The sequence below is a fragment of the Oncorhynchus tshawytscha genome, linkage group LG30 (assembly GCF_018296145.1).
Source record: "Oncorhynchus tshawytscha isolate Ot180627B linkage group LG30, Otsh_v2.0, whole genome shotgun sequence".
NCBI classification, from domain to species: domain Eukaryota; kingdom Metazoa; phylum Chordata; class Actinopteri; order Salmoniformes; family Salmonidae; genus Oncorhynchus; species Oncorhynchus tshawytscha.
Window position 1 is genome coordinate 50165881 of NC_056458.1, and position 19658 is coordinate 50185538.

General features: G+C 43.1%; 1 protein-coding gene across 3 annotated transcripts; it reads left to right on the forward strand.

Moving 5' to 3' along the window:
* Window positions 1-1856: 1856 nt before the first annotated feature.
* On the forward strand, window positions 1857-19584 carry LOC112239533 (regulatory factor X-associated protein-like). Of its 3 annotated transcripts, none has more exons than XM_042309400.1 (4): window positions 1857-1910; window positions 8175-8798; window positions 9477-9587; window positions 18633-19584. In XM_042309400.1, exons 2-4 carry the CDS (start codon window positions 8352-8354, stop codon window positions 18735-18737), a joined length of 663 nt encoding a protein of 220 aa, XP_042165334.1. In that variant the 5' UTR covers window positions 1857-1910; window positions 8175-8351; the 3' UTR covers window positions 18738-19584. The 3 variants fall into 3 exon arrangements, with proteins under 3 accessions (XP_042165334.1, XP_042165335.1, XP_042165333.1); XM_042309401.1 differs by lacking the exon at window positions 1857-1910 and adding an exon at window positions 3887-3904; XM_042309399.1 differs by lacking the exon at window positions 1857-1910 and adding an exon at window positions 7147-8093.
* The last annotated feature ends 74 nt before the right edge of the window (window positions 19585-19658 follow it).

Below are 19658 nucleotides of genomic sequence, written 5' to 3' on the forward strand. Positions count from 1 at the left end.
CTGACGAAAGAGAAGAAGAAATGAATTGACACTGACTAAAGAGAAGAAGAAATGAATTGACACTGACTAAAGAGAAGAAGAAATGAATTGACACTGACTAAAGAGAAGAAGAAATGAATTGACACTGACGAAAGAGAAGAAGAAATGAATTGACACTGACGAAAGAGAAGAAGAAATGAATTGACACTGACTAAAGAGAAGAAGAAATGAATTGACACTGACTAAAGAGAAGAAGAAATGAATTGACACTGACTAAAGAGAAGAAGAAATGAATTGACACTGACTAAAGAGAAGAAGAAATGAATTGAAACTGACGAAAGACAAGAAGAAATGAATTGACACTGACTAAAGAGAAGAAGAAATGAATTGACACTGACTAAAGACAAGAAGAAATGAATTGACACTGACGAAAGAGAAGAAGAAATGAATTGACACTGACGAAAGAGAAGAAGAAATGAATTGACACTGACTAAAGAGAAGAAGAAATGAATTGACACTGACTAAAGAGAAGAAGAAATGAATTGACACTGACTAAAGAGAAGAAGAAATGAATTGACACTGACTAAAGAGAAGAAGAAATGAATTGACACTGACTAAAGAGAAGAAGAAATGAATTGACACTGACTAAAGAGAAGAAGAAATGAATTGACACTGACGAAAGAGAAGAAGAAATGAATTGACACTGACTAAAGAGAAGAAGAAATGAATTGACACTGACTAAAGAGAAGAAGAAATGAATTGACACTGACGAAAGAGAAGAAGAAATGAATTGACACTGACGAAAGAGAAGAAGAAATGAATTGACACTGACTAAAGTGAAGAAGAAATGAATTGACACTGACTAAAGTGAAGAAGAAATGAATTGACACTGACTAAAGAGAAGAAGAAATGAATTGACACTGACTAAAGAGAAGAAGAAATGAATTGACACTGACTAAAGAGAAGAAGAAATGAATTGACACTGACGAAAGAGAAGAAGAAATGAATTGACACTGACGAAAGAGAAGAAGAAATGAATTGACACTGATGAAAGAGAAGAAGAAATGAATTGACATTGACTAAAGAGAAGAAGAAATGAATTGACACTGACGAAAGAGAAGAAGAAATGAATTGACACTGACGAAAGAGAAGAAGAAATGAATTGACACTGACTAAAGAGAAGAAGAAATGAATTGACACTGACTAAAGAGAAGAAGAAATGAATTGGGACTGGAATTTATTGAAATACTAATTAAAGGTTAAACATATTAAATGTTAAAGGTTGAAAACGTTGGGAGATATTAAAGGTGTTAAAATAATGCAGGTGAGGAGAGTTATGATGTAGTTTTCTTTAAGTTGTGAATCATATAGACTGTGTTTCATTCTGCTTAGAGGACAAGGCCTTAGGAGGTTGATAACGAGACGTTATAATGGTCAAATATTATAATGTTGAAATGTTTCAAATATTGAATTATTAAGATATAACTGGAGTAATAAATTAGGTTGTAGTAAGATTAGAATTGAGTAAAGGTAGTTTGAAAAATGTATGTTTTAAGAAATTGATGTTAATGAAGTATATTAAAAGGAGGTGCTAGCTTGATCTGGAAATCCCTTGAGGTGACCTCATTGACAGACATGTTCTAGAACATTCTAGGAGGAATCCTTAAGGTTACCTCATTGATAGAAGTGTTCTAGAACATTCTAGGAGGAACAGGTTACCTCAGTAGAAGTGTTCTAGAAATTCTAGGAGGAATCCGTTAAGGTTACCTCATTGGTAGAAGTGTTCTAGTGGAAGCTGTTACCTATTGATAGAAGTGTTTAGAACATTCTAGGTGGAACCAACTGAAGTGGACTGTTAGTTTTTTAGACACCAACTGAGGGACTGAGCATCCCGAGGGGGGAGACAAAAATCTGTTTATAAATTGTAGAAGGTAAGAACATGTTTTTCTTGTTGTTAAATACAGCTTCTCATGAAATTGTGAAAAAAATAATAATAATATTGGTACACCCTAATAAGGGTTTAGTTAAGGGCGCTGAAGGCATCTCTCAATTTAATCCAATGAAATGTTTTGCTTATCATCGATTGGTGATATTGATTTGTGATTGGTTGATCGAGGGTTTTTTATGCCTGTTTCTGTAATTTTTAATAAACTTGCTTTATTGTTCTGAAACCCTGTGTCATCAAAGAGTCATACAAGTGCATGTAATTTTACTCCAGGTTTCTGAAATAGACTGGATTAATTGAGGATTCATAGCATCTGGTCTATCGGGAACCTGAATTGCTGGTATGAAGGAACCTGAGACCCAACTAATGGTACTGAGTGCATTGGTAGGAGTCGTATGAGGGGTGATTCTGGGCTAAACCAACCCAGGAGAGAGTATCCACTCATAGTGTCCTAAGGTCCACGCTCTGGCCTGGACGATCCTGAAAAAGAGGCGGATTCTCAACCAGCTTCGTGATGTAGTCACCTGGAACGCATTTCAATTTACAGGTGTGCCTTGTTAAAAGTTAATTTGTGGAATTTATTTTCATGAGCCAATCAGTTGTGTTGTGACATGGTATGGGTGGTATACAGAAGATAGCCCTATTTGGTAAAAGACCAAGTCAATATTATGGCAAGAACAGCTCAAATAAGCAAAGAGAAACGACAGTCCATTATTAAATTTAAGACATGAAGGTCAGTCAATCCGGAAAATGTCAAGAACTTTGAAAGTTTCTTCAAGTGCAGTCGCAAAAACCATCAAGCGCTATAATGAAACCACAGAAAAGGAAGACCCCGAGTTACTTCTGCTGCAGAGGATAAATTCATTAGAGTTACCTGCATGAGAATTACCAGCCTCAGACTGCAGCCCAAATAAATACTTCACAGAGGTCAAGTAACAGACACACCTCAACATCAACTGTTTAGAGGAGACTGCGTGAATCGGCTGCAAATAAACCACACCAATAATAAGAAGAGACTTGCTTGGGCCAAGAAACATGAGCAATGCACATTAGACTGGTGGAAATCTGTCTAAAAAATGAGTCCAAATGTGAGATTTTTGGTTCCAACCGCCGTGTCTTTGTGAGACGCAGAGTAGGTGAACAGATGATCTCCACATGTTCCCACTGTGAGGCATGGAGATGTGATGGTGTGCTTGGCTGGTGACACTGTCTGTGATTTATTTAGAATTCAAGACTTAACCAGCATGACTACCACAGCATTCTGCAGCGATACACCATCCCATCTAGTTTGGGCTTAGTAGGACTATCATTTGTTTTTCAACAGGACAATTTTTTATTTAACCTTTAATTTAACTAGGCAAGTCAGTTAAGAACAAATTCTTATTTTCAATGATGGCCTAGAAACAGTGGGTTAACTGCCTTGTTCAGGGGAAGAACAACAGATTTTTTACCTTGTCAGCTCAGGGATTGGATCTTGCAACCTTTCGGTTGCTAGTCCAACACTCTAACCACTAGGCTACCCTGCCTCCATGTCACATCCTGACCTTAGTTCCTTTTTTTACGTGTCTATTTTAGGTTGGTCAGGGTGTGAGTTAGGGTGGGCATTCTGTTTTGTTCTATGTTTGTATTTCTATGTGTTTGGCCTGGTATGGTTCCCAATCAGAGGCAGCTGTCAATTGTTGTCTCTGATTGAGAACCATACTTAGGCAGCCAGGTTTTCCCCATTTCGGTTGTGGGTGATAGTTTTCTGTGTCTGTGTTTTCCACACAGAACTGTTTTGTTTTTAGTTTGTGTAGTGTTTAGTTTTGACTAAAAATATGACGAACACTGACAACGCTGCGTCTTGGTCCAATCCTTCCTACTTCTCCTCAGAAGAAGAGGACGAAAACCGTTACAGAATCACCCACCAAGAAAGGACCAAGCAGTGTGGTAACCAGGGGCAGAGGGTTCTGGACTCCTGGACATGGGAGATTTTGGACGGTAAGGGACCCTGGGCACAGGCTGGGGAATATGGCTGCCTCAGGGAAGAGCTGGAGGCAGCTAAAGCCGAGAGGCGGCGATATGAGGAGTTAGCATGGCAGCGCAACAGTGACGAGAGCAGACCTAAACATTTCTTAGGGGGGGTGGCACACAGGGAGTGTGGCTAAGCCAGGTAGGAGACCTGAGCCAACTCCCCGTGCTTACCGTGGAGAGAGGTTGACCGAGAAGGCACTGTGTTATGCGGTGAGGCGTACGGTGTCCCCAGTGAGCACGCATAGCCCGGTGCGCTACATCGCAGCTCCTTGTATCAGCCGGGCTAGAGTGGGCATCGAGCCAGGAGGGATGAAGCCGGCTCAGCGCATCTGATCTCCAGTGCGTCTCCTCGGCCCGGGTTATATGGCACCAGCCCTACGCACGGTGTCCTCGGTTCGCCAGCACAGCCCAGTGCGGTCTGTTCCACCCTGCCGCACTGGCCGGGCTACAGGGGGTATCCAGCCAGGACAGGTTGTGCAGGCTCGGTGCTCGAGACCTCCAGTGCACCTCCACAGTCCGGTCCATCCGGTGCCTCCACGCACCAGGCCTCCTGTGGCAGCCAAACACACCAGGATGTCTCTTTCCATCTCCTCCCTCCAGGTGCTCCCGCCTGTCCAGCGCTTCCAGAGCCTCCCTCCTGTCAGGAGTTGCCAGAGTCACCCTTCACTCCGGTGCTGCCAGAGTCACCCTTCACTCCGGTGCTGCCAGAGTCACCCTTCACTCCGGTGCTGCCAGAGTCACCCATCACTCCGGTGCTGCCAGAGTCACCAATCACTCCGGTGCTGCCAGAGTCACCCTTCACTCCGGAGCTGCCAGAGTCACCCTTCATTCCGGAGCTGCTTTATGACAAACCCATGGCAGGATTAGACATATGGGTATACAGATAAGAGTTCCTTGGGTCCCAGCCCATGTGGGGGTGGAGGGGAATGAGGCAGTTGATGTACTGGCTTAACAAACACTTAGTAGTGGAGATGTTGGTGTAAATCAAATCAAATTTATTTATATAGCCCTTCGTACATCAGCTGATATCTCAAAGTGCTGTACAGAAACCCAGCCTAAAACCCCAAACAGCAAGCAATGCAGGTGTAGAAGCACGGTGGCTAGGAAAGGTGGCTCTAGAAAGGCCAAAACCTAGGAAGAAACCTAGAGAGGAACCAGGCTATGTGGGGTGGCCAGTCCTCTTCTGGCTGTGCCGGATGGAGATTATAACAGAACATGGCCAAGATGTTCAAATGTTCATAAATGACCAGCATGGTCGTATAATAATAAGGCAGAACAGTTGAAACTGGAGCAGCAGCATGGTCAGGTGGACTGGGGACAGCAAGGAGTCATCATGTCAGGTAGTCCTGGGGCATGGTCCTAGGGCTCAGGTCCTCCGACAGAGAGAGAGAGAGAGAGAGAGAGAAAGAATTAGAGAACGCACACTTAGATTCACACAGGACACCAAATAGGACAGGAGAGGTACTCCAGATATAACAAACTGACCCTAGCCCCCCGACACATTAACTACTGCAGCATAAATACTGGAGGCTGAGACAGGAGGGGTCAGGAGACACTGTGGCCCCATCCGAGGACACCCCCAGACAGGGCCAAACAGGAAGGATATAACCCCACCCACTTTGCCAAAGCACAGCTCCCACACCACTAGAGGGATATCTTCAACCACCAACTTACCATCCTGAGACAAGGCTGAGTATAGCCCACAAAGATCTCCGCCATGGCACAACCCAAGGGGGGCGCCAACCCAGACAGGATGACCACATCAGTGAATCAACCCACTCAGGTGACGCACCCCTTCCAGGGACGGCATGAGAGAGCCCCAGTAAGCCAGTGACTCAGCCCCTGTAATAGGGTTAGAGGCAGAGAATCCCAGTGGAAAGAGGGGAACCGGCCAGGCAGAGACAGCAAGGGCGGTTCGTTGCTCCAGAGCCTTTCCGTTCACCTTCCCACTCCTGGGCCAGACTACACTCAATCATATGACCCACTGAAGAGATAAGTCTTCAGTAAAGACTTAAAGGTTGAGACCGAGTTTGCGTCTCTGACATGGGTAGGCAGACCTTTCCATAAAAATGGAGCTCTATAGGAGAAAGCCCTGCCTCCAGCTGTTTGCTTAGAAATTCTAGGGACAATTAGGAGGCCTGCGTCTTGTGACCGTAGCGTACGTGTAGGTATGTACGGCAGGACCAAATCAGAGAGATAGGTAGGAGCAAGCCCATGTAATGCTTTGTAGGTTAGCAGTAAAACCTTGAAATCAGCCCTTGCTTTGACAGGAAGCCAGTGTAGAGAGGCTAGCACTGGAGTAATATGATCACATTTTTTGTACTGGCTTAACAAGCACTTAGTAGTGGGGATGTTGATGTACTGGCTAACCAAGCACTTAGTAGTGGGTGTTACGCACGCCTCTATGAAGAGGGAACGCAACACCCTGCTACAACTAGACTCTCCGTGAAGCGAAAAAGGTATGGACTGTAGGTGCAAGTAAGAATGACAACAGGCAGAATGTGGTACCGTTTACAAGGACTTTATTCCTTTACACGGTAATATGGGGAAAAGGGGCTGGACAGAACCAAAGCAAAGAAAGTAAATCTCAAAGCCCCCCCCTCTCCTATCTTACCTGCCTACCCACTACTTACCTAATTTAGCACCACCTGGTGCCCTAACCAAAATACAAGGGGGTGGTCCGCCCAGGTCTTACCTAGTGTGTCTAGACAGTGAATATACTATGGGTATATGTATGCCCGCGGGCCTCTTGCCTAAGCACTCCCTAGGTGCCTTCCCCTTCTCCCCTGGGAACAAATGAAACAGAATATTAAACAATTTCACAAACAAACTAAGAGACAAAGGACATCAAATAAGCTCTATCTGAGCAACAAACTCACAAAACATACCACTTTCCAGCAATGTACTCCCAGCAAAATCAACCTCTATCACAATCTCTACAATGACCTCCCAGCAAATCTCTCTAGCAAAAAAATATCTCCTGAACAGAACACTGGCTTTTATATAGCTTCTGAAGGAATGGGTAATTGGAGACAGCTGTGTCTTGACGAGGGGGCGGGGTCAGCTCTCCAATTAGCCCTGGAGTCGACCAATCAGCTGCTTGAGGGATTTCAGGAAGCCATTTCCTGAAATAAACACATGCAAATACACAATCTACAACACATAATCTGGGGAACGTAACAGTGGGGGTGTTGATGTACTGGCTTAACAAGCACTTAGTAGATGTTGTAGTTTAAAAGAGCAAGGCAGAGGCAAAAAGCCTGATATGGACAGTGATGGTGTAGAGATAACAGGAGCAGGTTAATAGCCTGATATGGACAGCGATGGTGTAGAGATAACAGGTTTAAAGCCTGATATGGACAGCGATGGTGTAGAGATAACAGGAGCAGGTTAATAGCCTGATATGGACAGCGATGGTGTAGAGATGACAGGTTTAAAGCCTGATATGGACAGCGATGGTGTAGAGATGGTAGGAGCAGGTTAATAGCCTGATATGGACAGTGATGGTGTAGAGATAACAGGAGCAGGTTAATAGCCTGATATGGACAGCGATGGTGTAGAGATGACAGGTTTAAAGCCTGATATGGACAGCGATGGTGTAGAGATGACAGGAGCAGTGGAATAGAGATACTAAGGGCAGGCAGAGGAAAGTCAGGGAGGGGAGGACGGCAGGACGGGACAGAAGAGAGGAGGCTATTTTTACAAGATTAAGTGTTGGACACAGTCTGTTGAATGAGACCTTAAATGTGATAGGATGTGACGCATCCAACAGGAAAGTGTGATTATTGCCAGGAAACAGAGACCGTGGAGCATGTGTCAGTGTGTGCAGTATGAGAGGGAAAGAGAGAGGTTGAGATCTAGTATGATGGAAAAGGGAAAACAGGAAATTCGTTTCAAGATTATATTGAGTAGAACGTCTTTTTATATCGTCTCAAATATGTTGTTATCTTTTTTTTTAAGAGCAACGCGTCTGGCAGGTAGGGTTTAGTTTCTCTCTGTCTCCTGCGGCCCACACTCCAGTACAGTAGTCGGCGGTAACGCACCATCATTTTGGATGCCAACCGTCGATAAACCCAACCGGAGAAGGAGAAGACACTCCTCCTTGTCTTCGTTTATTTTTGTTGTGAGGATGTTTGTCTGCTAGCAAGCATTTCTGGTATTTATAAATACAATTATGTGACTGACTATTTTAGAGCAGCTAACAGTCAGGTATAACCTTATTATTCTGTTTTTCCAGTTAATTTAACGTGGTCCATCACTTATTGCCCGAACTCACTCAGATCTACTTAGGAGAAGGAGAGGGGATGGAAATGTCAAGCTAACCAGCATGGTAACTACCTAAAGTCCCATTTTTACTAGCCAGCTAACGTTAAACTCACAATTTACTAGTAATAATATATTTTTTATCCCAATCATGGGTGAAGAGGAGAGTAACACATCAGCGGGTAACAACAATAAGGACTCGAGCATTATCCTCACCAAAGACGGAAAGACGTACTACGTCGACAAGAGCGGTGTTGTCGACAGTAGAAATGGAGTCACACGTCAAGAGTCGGACAATAACATGTTCTCCTACGATATGGATGATGCCGAAGAGGAGAGCGATGTTTTGGACACGTCGGACCCGCGGGATAACGCTGCGAGTCCCGAAGAACTCAACGACGACGATGATGATGAAGAAGGCTACGGGGATAGCGATAACATTTCAAAGACTTGTACATACGACGGGTGCACGGAAACTACGACCCAAGTAGCCAAGCAGCGGAAGCCGTGGATGTGTAAAAAACACCGCAACAAGATGTACAAAGACAAATACAAGAGGAAGAAGAGCGACCAGGCCATGTCCACCGGCAAACAAGATGTAAGAATGTATCTGACTAACACACAAACATATATACACATACACGTTGCAATATATGTGCATGATTTTGTTCCAGCCCAGTACTAATACATATCCAACTAATCATCATCATATATATATATATATAGCCCAGTACTAATACATATCCAACTAATCATCATCATATATATATATATAGCCCAGTACTAATACATATCCAACTAATCATCATCATATATATATATATATATAGCCCAGTACTAATACATATCCAACTAATCATCATCATATATATATATATAGCCCAGTACTAATACATATCCAACTAATCATCATCATATATATATATATAGCCCAGTACTAATACATATCCAACTAATCATCATCATATATATATATATAGCCCAGTACTAATAATACTAATATCCAACTAATCAGTCATCATATCCAACTAATCATCATCATATATATATATATATATATATGTGTTTAATTGTCTGTTATATTTAGTACAAGGCTGGAACAAAACCTTGCTGTGGATCCCCAAGACTAGGACTAGAGAGTTCTGGTCTAGTCTAAACAATGTGATGGCTATACGTTGAACTGTACTCTGTGTGTGTGTGTGTCTGTGTGTGTGTGTGTGTGTGTGTGTGTGTGTATATGTATGGGGGGGCGTGCACACTTGTTTGTGTTGATCAGGAGAGCTTGGAGGAGAGACCTGTATCTGTGAACAAGCAGCGTCTTGGTACCGTGGGGGACCGGCCGGCCAGACCCTCCCTCATCGAACAGGTGCTCAACCAGAAGAGACTGGTGAGTCATGGACACAGATGCACAGACAGACTGTAAATACTGACTGACTGTAAATACTGACAGACAGACTGTAAATACTGACAGACAGACTGTAAATACTGACTGACAGACTGTAAATACTGACAGACAGACTGTAAATACTGACTGCCTGTAAATACTGACAGACTGTAAATACTGACTGACTGTAAATACTGACAGACAGACTGTAAATACTGACTGACAGACTGTAAATACTGACTGACAGACTGTAAATACTGACTGACAGACTGTAAATACTGACTGCCTGTAAATACTGACTGCCTGTAAATACTGACAGACTGTAAATACTGACTGACAGACTGTAAATACTGACTGACAGACTGTAAATACTGACTGACTGTAAATACTGACTGACTGACTGTAAATACCGACTGACTGACTGGCTGTAAATACTGACTGACTGACTGTAAATACTGACAGACTGTAAATACTGACTGACTGACTGTAAATACTGACTGACTATAAATACTGACTGACTGTAAATACTGACTGACTGTAAATACTGACTGACTGACTGACTGTAAATACTGACTGACTGTAAATACTGACTGACTGTAAATACTGACTGACTATAAATACTGACTGACTATAAATACTGACTGACTGTAAATACTGACTGCCTGTAAATACTGACTGACTGCCTGTAAATACTGACTGACTGCCTGTAAATACTGACTGACTGTAAATACTGACTGCCTGTAAATACTGACTGACTGACAGACGGTAAATAATGACTGACTGACTGTAAATACTGACTGACTGTAAATACTGACTGACAGACGGTAAATACTGACTGACTGACTGTATATACTGACTGACTGACTGACAGACGGTAAATACTGATTGCCTTTAAATACTGACTGACTAAATACTGACTGACTGACTGACAATACTGACTGCCTATAAATACTGACTGACTGACAGTAAATACTGACTGACTGACAGTAAATACTGACTGACTGACAGTAAATACTGACTGACTGACTGCCTGTAAATACTGACTGCCTGTAAATACTGACTGCCTGTAAATACTGACTGACTGTAAATACTGACTGTAAATACTGACTGACTGACTGTAAATACTGACTGACTGTAAATACTGACTGACTGACTGTAAATACTGACTGACTGACAGACGGTAAATAATGACTGACTGACTGTAAATACTGACTGACAGATGGTAAATACTGACTGACTGACTGTAAATACTGACTGACTGACAGACGGTAAATACTGACTGACTGTAAATACTGACTGACTGTAAATACTGACTGACAGATGGTAAATACTGACTGACTGACTGTAAATACTGACTGACAGATGGTAAATACTGACTGACTGACTGTAAATACTGACTGACTGACAGATGGTAAATACTGACTGACTGACTGTAAATACTGACTGACTGACTGTAAATACTGACTGACTGACTGTAAATACTGACTGGCTGTAAATACTGACTGACTGACTGTACATACTGACTGACTGTAAATACTGACTGACTGTAAATACTGACTGACTGCAAATACTGACTAACTGTAAATACTGACTGACTGACTGACTGTAAATACTGACTGAATGACAGACGGTAAATAATGACTGACTGACTGTAAATACTGACTGACTGACTGACTGACTGTAAATATTGACTGAATGACAGACGGTAAATAATGACTGACAGATGGTAAATACTGACTGACTGACTGTAAATACTGACTGACTGTAAATACTGACTGACTGACTGTAAATACTGACTGACTGTAAATACTGACTGACTGACTGTAAATACTGACTGACTGACAGACGGTAAATACTGACTGACAGACGGTAAATACTGACTGACTGACTGTAAATACTGACTGACTGACTGACTGACTGTAAATACTGACTGACTGACTGACTGTACATACTGACTGACTGTAAATACTGACTGACTGACTGTAAATACTGACTGACTGACAGACGGTAAATAATGACTGACTGACTGTAAATACTGACTGACAGATGGTAAATACTGACTGACTGTAAATACTGACTGACTGACAGACTGTAAATACTGACTGACTGACTGTAAATACTGACTGACTGACTGTAAATACTGACTGACTGACTGACAGATGGTAAATACTGACTGACTGACTGTAAATACTGACTGACTGTAAATACTGACTGACTGACTGTAAATACTGACTGACTGTAAATACTGACTGACTGTAAATACTGACTGACTGTAAATACTGACTGACTGCAAATACCGACTAACTGTAAATACTGACTGACTGACTGTAAATACTGACTGAATGACAGACGGTAAATAATGACTGACTGACTGTAAATACTGACTGACTGTAAATACTGACTGACTGTAAATACTGACTGACTGACTGACTGACTGTAAATATTGACTGAATGACAGACAGTAAATAATGACTGACAGATGGTAAATACTGACTGACTGACTGTAAATACTGACTGACTGTAAATACTGACTGACTGTAAATACTGACTGACTGACTGTAAATACTGACTGACTGTAAATACTGACTGACTGACTGTAAATACTGACTGACTGACAGACGGTAAATACTGACTGACAGACGGTAAATACTGACTGACAGACGGTAAATACTGACTGACTGACTGTAAATACTGACTGACTGACTGTACATACTGACTGACTGTAAATACTGACTGACTGACTTTAAATACTGACTGACTGACAGACGGTAAATAATGACTGACTGACTGTAAATACTGACTGACAGATGGTAAATACTGACTGACTGTAATACTGACTGACTGACAGACTGTAAATACTGACTGACTGACTGTAAATACTGACTGACTGACTGTAAATACTGACTGACTGACTGACAGATGGTAAATACTGACTGACTGACTGTAAATACTGACTGACTGACTGTAAATACTGACTGACTGACTGTAAAAAAAAAATATTTTTATTTCACCTTTATTTAACCAGGTAGGCTAGTTGAGAACAAGTTCTCATTTACAACTGCGACCTGGCCAAGATAAAGCATAGCAGTGTGAGCAGACAACACAGAGTTACACATGGAATAAACAATTAACAAGTCAATAACACAGTAGAAAACAAAGGGGGAGTCTATATACAATGTGTGCAAAAGGCATGAGGAGGTAGACGAATAGTTACAATTTTGCAGATTAACACTGGAGTGATAAATGATCAGATGGTCATGTACAGGTAGAGATATTGGTGTGCAAAAGAGCAGAAAAGTAAATAAATAAAAACAGTATGGGGATGAGGTACGTGAAAATGGGTGGGCTATTTACCAATAGACTATGTACAGCTGCAGCGATCGGTTAGCTGCTCAGATAGCTGATGTTTGAAGTTGGTGAGGGAGATAAAAGTCTCCAACTTCAGCGATTTTTGCAATTCGTTCCAGTCACAGGCAGCAGAGTACTGGAACGAAAGGCGGCCAAATGAGGTGTTGGCTTTAGGGATGATCAGTGAGATACACCTGCTGGAGCGCGTGCTACGGATGGGTGTTGCCATCGTGACCAGTGAACTGAGATAAGGCGGAGCTTTACCTAGCATGGACTTGTAGATGACCTGGAGCCAGTGGGTCTGGCGACGAATATGTAGCGAGGGCCAGCCGACTAGAGCATACAAGTCGCAGTGGTGGGTGGTATAAGGTGCTTTAGTGACAAAACGGATGGCACTGTGATATACTGCATCCAGTTTGCTGAGTAGAGTGTTGGAAGCCATTTTGTAGATGACATCGCCGAAGTCGAGGATTGGTAGGATAGTCAGTTTTACTAGGGTAAGCTTGGCGGCGTGAGTGAAGGAGGCTTTGTTGCGGAATAGAAAGCCGACTCTTGATTTGATTTTTGATTGGAGATGTTTGATATGAGTCTGGAAGGAGAGTTTGCAGTCTAGCCAGACACCTAGGTACTTATAGATGTCCACATATTCAAGGTCGGAACCATCCAGGGTGGTGATGCTAGTCGGGCATGCGGGTGCAGGCAGCGATCGGTTGAAAAGCATGCATTTGGTTTTACTAGCGTTTAAGAGCAGTTGGAGGCCACGGAAGGAGTGTTGTATGGCATTGAAGCTTGTTTGGAGGTTAGATAGCACAGTGTCCAATGACGGGCCGAAAGTATATAGAATGGTGTCTTCTGCGTAGAGGTGGATCAGGGAATCGCCCGCAGCAAGAGCAACATCATTGATATATACAGAGAAAAGAGTCGGCCCGAGAATTGAACCCTGTGGCACCCCCATAGAGACTGCCAGAGGACCGGACAGCATGCCCTCCGATTTGACACACTGAACTCTGTCTGCAAAGTAATTGGTGAACCAGGCAAGGCAGTCATCCGAAAAACCGAGGCTACTGAGTCTGCCGATGAGAATATGGTGATTGACAGAGTCGAAAGCCTTGGCAAGGTCGATGAAGACGGCTGCACAGTACTGTCTTTTATCGATGGCGGTTATGATATCGTTTAGTATCTTGAGTGTGGCTGAGGTGCACCCGTGACCGGCTCGGAAGCCAGATTGCACAGCGGAGAAGGTACGGTGGGATTCGAGATGGTCAGTGACCTGTTTGTTGACTTGGCTTTCGAAGACCTTAGATAGGCAGGGCAGGATGGATATAGGTCTGTAACAGTTTGGGTCCAGGGTGTCTCCCCCTTTGAAGAGGGGGATGACTGCGGCAGCTTTCAATCCTTGGGGATCTCAGACGATATGAAAGAGAGGTTGAACAGGCTGGTAATAGGGGTTGCGACAATGGCGGCAGATAGTTTCAGAAATAGGGGGTCCAGATTGTCAAGCCCAGCTGATTTGTACGGGTCCAGGTTTTGCAGCTCTTTCAGAACATCTGCTATCTGGATTTGGGTAAAGGAGAACTTGGAGAGGCTTGGGCGAGGAGCTGCCGGGGGAGGAGCTGTTGGCCGAGGTTGGAGTAGCCAGGCGGAAGGCATGGCCAGCCGTTGAGAAATGCTTATTGAAGTTTTCGATAATCATGGATTTATCGGTGGTGACCGTGTTACCTAGCCTCAGTGCAGTGGGCAGCTGGGAGGAGGTGCTCTTGTTCTCCATGGACTTCACAGTGTCCCAGAACTTTTTGGAGTTGGAGCTACAGGATGCAAACTTCTGCCTGAAGAAGCTGGCCTTAGCTTTCCTGACTGACTGCGTGTATTGGTTCTGGACTTCCCTGAACAGTTGCATATCACGGGGACTATTCGATGCTATTGCAGTCCGCCACAGGATGTTTTTGTGCTGGTCGAGGGCAGTCAGGTCTGGGGTGAACCAAGGACTGTATCGGTTCTTAGTTCTGCATTTTTTGAACGGAGCATGCTTATCTAAAATGGTGAGGAAGTTACTTTTAAAGAATGACCAGGCATCCTCAACTGACGGGATGAGGTCAATGTCCTTCCAGGATACCCGGGCCAGGTCGATTAGAAAGGCCTGCTCACAGAAGTGTTTTAGGGAGCGTTTGACCGTGATGAGGGGTGGTCGTTTGACTGCGGCTCCGTAGCGGATACAGGCAATGAGGCAGTGATCGCTGAGATTCTGGTTGAAGACAGCGGAGGTGTATTTGGAGGGCCAGTTGGTCAGGATGACGTCTATGAGGGTGCCCTTGTTTACAGAGTTAGGGTTGTACCTGGTGGGTTCCTTGATGATTTGTGTGAGATTGAGGGCATCTAGCTTAGATTGTAGGACTGGCGGGGTGTTAAGCATATCCCAGTTTAGGTCACCTAACAGAACAAACTCTGACGCTAGATGGGGGGCGATCAATTCACAAATGGTGTCCAGGGCACAGCTGGGAGCTGAGGGGGGTCGGTAGCAGGCGGCAACAGTGAGAGACTTATTTCTGGAGAGAGTAATTTTCAAAATTAGTAGTTCGAACTGTTTGGGTATGGACCTGGAAAGTATGACATTACTTTGCAGGCTATCTCTGCAGTAGACTGCAACACCTCCCCCTTTGGCAGATCTATCTTGACGGAAGATGTTATAGTTGGGTATGGAAATCTCTGAATTTTGGTGGCCTTCCTGAGCCAGGATTCAGACACAGCAAGGACATCAGGGTTAGCAGAGTGTGCTAGAGCAGTGAGTAAAACAAACTTAGGGAGGAGGCTTCTGATGTTGACATGCATGAAACCAAGGCTTTTACGATCACAGAAGTCAACAAATGAGGGTGCCTGGGGACATGCAGGGCCTGGGTTTACCTCCACATCACCCGCGGAACAGAGAAGGAGTAATATGAGGGTGCGGCTAAAGGCTATCAAAACTGGTTGCCTAGAGCGTTGGGGACAGAGAATAAGAGGAGCAGGTTTCTGGGCATGGTAGAATATATTCAGGGCATAATGCGCAGACAGGGGTATGGTGGGGTGCGGGTACAGGGGAGGTAAGCCCAGGCACTGGGTGATGATGAGAGAGGTTGTATCTCTGGACATGCTGGTTGTAATGGGTGAGGTCACCGCATGTGTGGGAGGTGGGACAAAGGAGGTATCAGGGGTATGAAGAGTAGAACTAGGGGCTCCATTGTGAACTAAAACAATGATAACTAACCTGAGCAACAGTATACAAGGCATATTGACATTTGAGAGAGACATACAGCGAGGCATACAGTAATCACAGGTGTTGAATTGGGAAAGCTAGCTTAAACAGTAGGTGAGACAACAGCTAATCAGCTAGCACAACAACAGCAGGTAAAATGGCGTTGACTAGGCAACGGGGCCGACAGATAAAACATAAACAAGCAGAATGGAGTACCGTGATTAATGGACAGTCCAGCGTGCATCAGCTATGTAGCCAAGTGATCAGTGTCCAGGGGGCAGCGGTGGATGGGGCAGGGGAGCTGGACTGGCGAGTGTTATCCAGGTTGAAAAAAAACTAACAATGACTAAATAGCTTGTAGCTAGTTAGCTGGTTAGCTTCTGGAGGTTCTTGAGTGTGTTCTAAAAATTACAAATAATAGCGATTCCGTGTCACATTGGGTTAGGCAGGTTTCCGGAAAGGTATAAACAGATTAAAAATCAAAAAAGAGATAGAAAGTGAGTATGGGTCCGGTGCGTGTTTGGGACGCGGCGATTCAGACGGTTAGCAGGCCTGTGCTAACAAGCTAACAGTTCGTAGGCCCGGGCTAAACAAGCTAGCAGTTAGCAGGCCGAGTTTAGCAAGCAGGGAGATAGCGAGGGCTAGAGAGTTGGCCTTTGGGGGACGTCGCGATGGGGTGAGTCTGTTTAAATACTGACTGACTGACTGTAAATACTGACTGACTGATTGTAAATACTGACTGACTGACTGTAAATACTGACTGACTGACAGACGGTAAATACTGACTGACTGACAGACGGTAAATACTGACTGACTGACTGTAAATACTGACTGACTGACTGTAAATACTGACTGACTGACTGTAAATACTGACTGACTGACTGACAGATGGTAAATACTGACTGACTGACTGTAAATACTGACTGACTGACTGTAAATACTGACTGACTGACTGTAAATACTGACTGTAAATACTGACTGACTGACAGACCGTAAATACTGACTGACAGACTGTAAATAATGACTGACTGACTGTAAATACTGACTGACAGATGGCAAATACTGACTGACTGACTGTAAATACTGACTGACTGACAGACGGTAAATACTGACTGACAGACGGTAAATACTGACTGACTGACTGTAAATACTGACTGACTGTAAATACTGACTGACTGACTGTAAATACTGACTGACTGACTGTAAATACTGACTGACTGACTGACTGTAAATACTGACTGACTGACTGTGTAAATACTGACTGACTGACTGACTGTAAATACTGACTGACTGACTGTAAATACTGACTGACTGACTGTAAATACTGACTGACTGATTGTAAATACTGACTGACTGACTGTAAATACTGACTGACTGACAGACGGTAAATACTGACTGACTGTAAATACTGACTGACTGACTGTAAATACTGACTGACTGACTGTAAATACTGACTGACTGACTGTACATACTGACTGACTGTAAATACTGACTGACTGACTGTAAATACTGACTGAATGACATACGGTAAATAATGACTGACTGACTGTAAATACTGACTGACAGATGGTAAATACTGACTGACTGACTGTAAATACTGACTGACTGACAGACGGTAAATACTGACTGACTGACTGTAAATACTGACTGACTGACTGTAAATACTGACTGACTGACTGTAAATACTGACTGACTGACTGTACATACTGACTGACTGTAAATACTGACTGACTGACTGTAAATACTGACTGACTGTAAATACTGACTGACGGTGTAAATACTGACTGAATGACAGACGGTAAATAATGACTGACTGACTGTAAATACTGACTGACAGATGGTAAATACTGACTGACTGACTGTAAATACTGACTGACTGACAGACGGTAAATACTGACTGACTGACTGTAAATACTGACTGACTGACTGTAAATACTGACTGACTGACAGACAGATGGTAAATACTGACTGACTGTAAATACTGACTGACTGTAAATACTGACTGACTGACTGTACATACTGACTGACTGTAAATACTGACTGACTGTAAATACTGACTGACTGTAAATACTGACTGACTGACTGACTGTACATACTGACTGACTGTAAATACTGACTGACTGTAAATACTGACTGACTGACTGTAAATACTGACTGACTGACAGACGGTAAATAATGTCTGTCTGTTAGTCAGTATTAACTGTCTGTCTGTCTGTCTGTCTGACAGTTAATACTGCTGTAGTTATGCCAGTTCACCCACATCTCTAGCTGTTGCAAAATAGGTCTAAATTATGAATTCAGACAATGCATTACATATCACACTAACGTGTGTGTGTGTGTGTGTGTGTGTGTGTGTGTGTGTGTGTGTGTGTGTGTGTGTCTGTCTGTCTGTGTGTGTGTGTCTGTGTGTGTGTGTGTGTGTGTGTGTGTGTGTGTGTGTGTGTGTGTGTGTGTGTGTGTTCTGTCCCCAGTCTCTGCTGAGGAGTCCTGAGGTGATCATGTTTTTACAGCAGCAGCAGCGTCTCCTGGCCACCCAGAGCCTCAGCCAATCACAGCCTCACTTCCAGGGCTGCTAACGGCAACAGCGGGAGGAGCCAGCTTCTCTGGGTGTTCTGGAACTATTTCCCTGATTCCATCTATGATTCTGACAGGAGAAGGACCCTAGAGATCCTATTCAATTCCGTGAGAAGGATTGACTCATTAGAAATAGAATACTAGAATGGACCTTCTTATGATGAGATATAGATCAGCCATGTTGGTCAGGGAGTGTTGTGATAAGATGTTGTGTAAAACAATGACTTTGAAGAATGTATCTGCACTGTATGTTTGTTAGCCAGCTTGTTTTAGAGGAATGATTAAATAAATGTTTTTAATGAACTACCCAAAATGCCCAACATTATATTCAAACAATGCAGTCAATCTACAGCCAGACACTGGCTGAAATCAGTTGATGATAGGATTTAGACAAGTTGTAAATGCAACAAGTACTGAAATTCACTCACAACTTTCCAATATATTTTTTGTGACATTTATGGTCTGTTGAAATATATTTTAGAGGTTGTTTTATACAGAACATGTGTATAGAAACATCAGTATAAACTGTATTTATAACTATATGACAATAGTTGATGTTGATAATAATTCAATTACACAACTTGTGATATATCACATCTTTTATTTTCCTACATAAGTAAAAATCAGGAAATGCATCACCTATGCCTCTACTGCTATTCATTCCAATTAGACTGGTTGTGTATTTCTCCCTGACCAAAATGGCTTCCATTTCATTCTATTCTGGAACCTTGAGGGATTATGACATCTCCCCTCTAGTAATTGAATAGGATCTCCGTGGTCCTTAGGAACTGTACTATTATCATCAATGACCGAGCTTCCATGATCAATCAATAAATAATTTATACCATACATGAACCTGTTAGTGCCAACAACATAAACATGTTTCACTCTTATCAGCTAAAAAACACAAGTCATTGTTTTAT

What these genes read in the sequence shown, in the direction of transcription:
- LOC112239533 (XM_042309400.1), top strand. Translation starts at nt 8,352, where the DNA reads ATGGGTGAAGAGGAGAGTAACACATCAGCGGGTAACAACAATAAGGAC. An exon ending in TGTCCACCGGCAAACAAGAT is followed by an intron (nt 8,799 to 9,476) that starts GTAAGAATGTAT and finishes TGTGTTGATCAG; the next exon opens with GAGAGCTTGGAGGAGAGACC. An exon ending in TGCTCAACCAGAAGAGACTG is followed by an intron (nt 9,588 to 18,632) that starts GTGAGTCATGGA and finishes TTCTGTCCCCAG; the next exon opens with TCTCTGCTGAGGAGTCCTGA.